We start from the raw sequence: 6,011 nt of genomic DNA on the forward strand, positions 1-6,011 counted from the left end.
GTTTGAAAGTATGTTCTCAGACAAATAAAACATATAGGTGAATATATTATGATACCGGCGATAAAAAATATTGTTCGATGTTCGATTTGATGAGTATCAAAATTATAATTTGGAACCATAGAAAATAGGCGAACGTATTTAAAGATATACGAAAGAAATTTAATTTTTCTATTGCAAGACGGTACATAGAAAATTTTCTTTAGGGACTTTAACATGGTTTTTGTAAAAATGCAGTTTGTGAATCGACTAGTATGGTAAGTAAATAAAAATAATAAATTAGAAATGTCATGACATTATATATTTTCTGCTGTTGATTTTTGTAATACCGGATATTTAGTTGGAACTGAAATATTTCAATATTTTTTTAAACACGAAAAGAATAATTTATGTTTGCCATATATTTCCAAACTTACCTAAATATTACCATAAGTTTAAATAGTGCACTTTATTTTTTTTACAAATAATAGTTTCTAATAATAATTGTTAATTGTATTGGAACTTTTGAAACTTTTATATACAGGGTTTTATATATTTTATAGTCTAGAAAGACTAAAACTGACCAGAAAACAAATAACAACTAGAATAAACACCAACACGCTAAAAGAAAGATCCAGTGAATATGAATAGCTGCTAGAGAACAAACTGGCAGACTGCCTGAAGAAGAACCAAAGTCACCACACCAACAACACCAACCCGCTAAAAGAAAGATCCAGTGAATATGAATAGCTGCTAGAGAACAGACTGGCAGACTGCCTGAAGAAGAAACAAACGCACAACAGCTCATATGCAAAAGTGTGTAAACTGTTCACTATTCTATACTGAAAATGATAACGATCTACAGCGCTTATTACATCGATTTAATTGCACTGCCAAATTACTTAATATGATAATATCGACCCAGAAAACTAAATGCATGACGACATTAAAAGTACCACTAGGATGCAAACTGGAAGTCGAGGGCAATGTTATCCAGCAAGAGATGAAGTTTAAGTATCTATGCATAGAAATCTCATATATGGTGATGTAGAAGCGGACGTGCGAGAACGGACAACGAAGGCAACCAGAATAGCAGGGTGCCTGAATGATATAATATGGCGAAATAAAAACATTGAGGTGGAAACTAAAGCGAGAATTTACAAGGCAACGGTACGACCAATAATGTCAAACACTGCAGAAACTCGACCTGATACAGCGAAAACTAAACAACTACTAGAGACAACCGAAATGAGAGTACTACGCAGAATAGCTGGAAAGACGCTTCTGGACAGGGAGAGAAATGAAAGCATAAGAAGAGCGTGCAAGGTGGAAAATGTAAATTAGTGGGTACTCAGCAGAAAGGAAGAATGAAACGACCATATCAGCAGAATGGACAACAGAAGGATAGTGAGAGTTGCACGCGACAAATTACCGCTAGGTCGCAGAAGCTTAGGACGTCCACGAAAACGATGAAGCGGCAACTTGTCAGTCTGACCGGTAAAGACGACGAAACCAAACAGGCGATTCGCCTAGTATGAAGAAGGAAGTAGAAGAAGAAAACGAAATAATAAGCAAGATTGAGCGGAAGTTCTGACTACGATAGGTTTGACTCCCCATTCACTGTTGGTCAAATTCCTTATTAGGGAACTTCATGCTTGTACCTTCTACTATGCTTGTACTTTTTTGCGTGTTTTTTCGCAGTGATATTTGTATGTTAATGTTCTGCCCAGCACGACATAATTTAGTAGGTAGGCTATGTGAGCGACGGTGTACACGGTCCCACCCTGCAAATTTGGATACGACGTTTCGTTTACATCTTAATCAGGGTGGGACTAAGGACTTTATATTGAAAAAAAAAATGCGGGTTGATTTCGGCATAATTGGGTACGGGTTACAGGATGACCGCCTCAACGTTTCGAACCGATGGCTCTAAATGGACGAAATCATCAGTATTTATCTTATTATACCGAGTGCGTCTCAAAAGTGGTTCACCTCTATAACTTTTTTATTTTTTCTGATAAATAAACGAGATTTGGTATGTTAGTATATGACATAAATTGAACTTCCTGTCCACTTCCTGTTTTACCGTTTCGGTATTTTTACTTTATTCGATAGAAAATGACACTCTGAATAAAATATCATATGTCAACTTTTCACATTTACTTTTTTAAATAAAATTGTATTTTAAATTTCAATGTGCCAAGCCTATGTTAAAACACTAATTTTTAATCAAGAAGCCTTGGAAAAATATATTTGATCGTCTAATATTTTTAGTGTCTTGTTCTGGCCGGTTAAAAGATGCCCAAATCTTATTTTTAATCATATCTCAATTTTTTCAAATGGCACGAGATTGACTCATTAGCATATTTGGAAAAAGCATTTTTTTAACAATAATTTGGTACCACATACTTGGTATTTCGAGTTAAAGTGTCGTTATAAATAGCATGTTGCAAATTCAATCTTTCTTGCATGTTGCAATTTCAAATAAACCATATTCGAAAATGTCAAAAGTTGACATATGATATGTTACTCTAATCGGACTGCCATTTTCTATCGAACAAAGTAAAAAATACCGAGGGTGTCATTTAAAACTCAAAAATTGTAGTCATTTCCGGTGACAACTGAATACTCATTCCCCTCACTCCCCTATTTTTTATCTGAAAAAATAAAAAAGTTATAGGGGTGAGCCACTTTTGAGATGCACCGTATATATTATGAGTGGATTGGAACCAACCTCCGCACGTGGATAGATGTACCCGAATGGAGTCCTCAGACGGTCATTTTAATACACATTTTTTGAAAGCGAATCAAATTATTTATTAATTTTTAGTTTATTACTTTTTCAACATTTCAGTCTACACTTTTTCAAACATGTCCTTCAAATCCTTTAGTTTCATAGCTGTTGGTAAGAAGTTTCTCTTCAAATATGCGCTGATAATGCACAAACAATTTTTTTAATATGTCAAAAGTAGGATATTCGGCAATAAGGAAAGTATACGCAGATACAAAAAATATAATTATTTCCAAATTTTTGTTTTCAATAACTGGTAGGAATTATTTCCGAAAATATAATTATGCAGTTATATTAATTACTTTTCCAAATAAGCACACAACCACACCAAACTCGTTAAAGTCAACAAGATACGCGTAATATTTCGTTACGAGTTGATGTGTAGTTATTCCGTAACATATTATTTTGTAATAACATTGCTAAAGATATTTTCCCCACGCCTACATCGTTATATTCGATTTCGATCGACCACAGTCATTAATTTTGACGTGAAAAACCGTATCGAATTTTCCTAACTGTTCTCCGTCGTTTTCTATTCCTTCCAGACACTGTGCCGCTTCCAAAGTGACTATGTGACCTCAATATCGTTTAAGAGTCCGTTCACGCACACGATATAGCTATAATATTTGAATTGAACAACCAATGTTGAATTTAATCTTTGGTATAAAAATTACGTTAGTAAAATCATATCAGATACTTTATTTACATAGGTAAGTACTTATGTAAATATGCTGATGATCAGAATTAATAAACTTTAAAGATAAATACCAAAAAAAAAAGATAAAGATCAATAAAAAAACTGAAGTTTATTTATTGATCAGTTATTGTGTTGCAATAATAAAAATAATACTACCTTATACAAAGTGTCTCAAAATTTATTTTAAATAATTATTAGCTTCAAGCGGCAATAACTTCTTTAATTTAAATGGAATGCCCTGTATATTTTAGGAGAATCAGATGTACAATTTAATTGTCTATCAAATTGTATTATACCGTTTTTTACCTATCCCTTCAAGTTTTCGTAGAAAATGCATTTTCTTATAATTTAGACCTCATTTATCAATATATCTATGGAATATTGACATTTTAGATTATTTTTAAAGCAACAAATGTACAAAATGTACAGGCTAGTAATATTATCGTTTTTAGCAAAACGATAATATTACTAGCCCATTTGTATGCAAAAAGAAAACTATTTAAATCTTTATTAAAGAGTATACCATGAATTAAATATAACACCATTATTTCCGCCCATATACTAATTAAACATACTTAATTGTGTTCGTTAATAAACTATTATAAATAAATGTGGATTTGAGTCAGAAATCAATATAATAATAAGTTATCAAAATTAAAGTCTCTGTTGTTATAAAGAAGCATTTATTAAAAAATAAAATATCATTTTTAAGGTTTTACTTTTTATCACACTGTCTAATACCCATGCAAAATTCAGTTTTTTAGTATTTGGAGCAATTATTATTAATCAACGCAAACAGTCAGTTAATGTAGTTTGAATACTGGAATCATATTAATTGGTCCTCTTTAACAAATATTTAAACAGTTTTTTTTTTTTTTTAATGAAATAAACGAATTTATATCGACAATATTAGTATCTGTACTCTTTGGTCCTTTGGTACATCTTTAAAACAGTTTCTAAAATGTCAATATTCCATGGAATATATGATAAATAAGTTCTAAATTTTAAAAAAATGCATTTTCTACGGAAACTTCTAAGATAGGTAAAAATTGGTATGGGTATAATTTGATAGACAATTAAATTTACAATCTGAGTCTCATTTTCTACGTACAGGGTGTTCCATTTAAATTAAACAAGTTATTGCCGTTTGAAGCTAATAATTATTTAAAATAAATTTTTAGACACTCTGTATAAGGTAGTATTATTTTTATTATTTCAACACAATAACTGATCAATAAATAAACTTCAGTAAATATTTAGTATTAAAAACTTTGATACCCTTGGAGAAATGAAGCCTTAAAATTTTTACTGCAATTTCACAAAATTGAAAATATTTCAGAAACGGTAAGGTTTAAGTATAATAAACTTTAATCAAATTTACCTTTATTTTAATAGTAGAAACCAAAAATGTAATAATATACAGAGTGTTCCATTTAAAAAAATACAACTTTGATATTTTTTACTTATTTGGGACACTCTGTATCTTGTAAAATTATTTTTAAATTGTACCTCTAATAGTCCTTCATCGAACCCAAAACTTACAATTTGTAAAAATCTCATCGTTTAGCTACAATACTCCGTGTCGTATGTGGTGAACAACCCTGTATATTATATTAGTTAGTTTATCATGTTGTTTAGTTTTAATTTTGGTCTCAAGTAGTGTTGTGCTAAAGAGTAGTAATCTTTACAGTAGTTGGGGTTTGGTACCTTTGGTATTACAACAGCAAATTAAATCTCTAATTCACTACTCTAAATTTATTACAGTTTTTAATATTCTCTTAGATGATATTCTAAAGAGAACAATTTCTAAGAATCATCGTGGAATATGGTGGACTCCCTTTAGCATGTTAGAAGATCTCAGTTATGCAGATGACTTCTGTCTCCTTTCATCATAGTCACGCGGATATGGCATCAAAACAACTTGACTTAAAAAATGAAGCTTGAATTGCAGGTCTTAAGATCAATATTAAAAAAACTAAATCAATGAGAGTTTGTACCAACAATGTCGCTCCCTTTATCATTGGGACAACCCCTATAGAGGAGGTAAATAATTTTACTTACTTGAGTAGTTTAATCTCAATCAACGGAGGCGCAGAGCAAAATATCATAAATAGAATAAACAAGGCCAGAATAACATTTGGAATGCTCAACTATATTGGGAGGTCTAGACAGCACTCTCAACTTACTAAACTTATAAATTTCAATTCAAATGTCAAACCAGTATTGTTGTATGGTACAGAGACCTGGAAAATTACATTGCCATTACTTAACAAACTTCAAGTATTCATAAACCGCTGTCTGCAAAAAATTGTAGGAATATTCTGGCTAAACTCTATCAGAAATGAGGATTTATGGAACTTAACCAACCAGAGGCAGGTGTATAAGGAGATCAAACTGAGGAAATGGAGGTGGATTGGACACACATTAAGGCAAAGCGGCAACAACATCGGTGGCAGAGCTATTGAGTGGAATCTACAAGGATTAGAAGAACTGGTCGTCCAAAACATACATGGTAAAGGACAATTAAGAAGGAGATCGAAGCAGTAA

General features: G+C 31.7%; 1 protein-coding gene across 1 annotated transcript; it reads left to right on the forward strand.

The window, feature by feature from the left end:
- The first annotated feature begins 5,447 nt into the window (after positions 1–5,447).
- LOC115874246 lies at positions 5,448–6,011 on the forward strand. The gene has a single exon (XM_030889344.1). The coding sequence runs from the start codon at positions 5,448–5,450 to the stop codon at positions 6,009–6,011; it is 564 nt and encodes a 187-aa protein (XP_030745204.1).

Source organism: Sitophilus oryzae, unplaced genomic scaffold (genome assembly GCF_002938485.1).
Source record: "Sitophilus oryzae breed Bouriz unplaced genomic scaffold, Soryzae_2.0 scaffold_125_pilon_pilon, whole genome shotgun sequence".
NCBI classification, from domain to species: Eukaryota; Metazoa; Arthropoda; class Insecta; order Coleoptera; family Curculionidae; genus Sitophilus; species Sitophilus oryzae.

Bases quoted from the DNA above. Each gene is read 5' to 3' on its own strand.
- LOC115874246 (XM_030889344.1), top strand. From the start codon at position 5,448: ATGAGAGTTTGTACCAACAATGTCGCTCCCTTTATCATTGGGACAACC.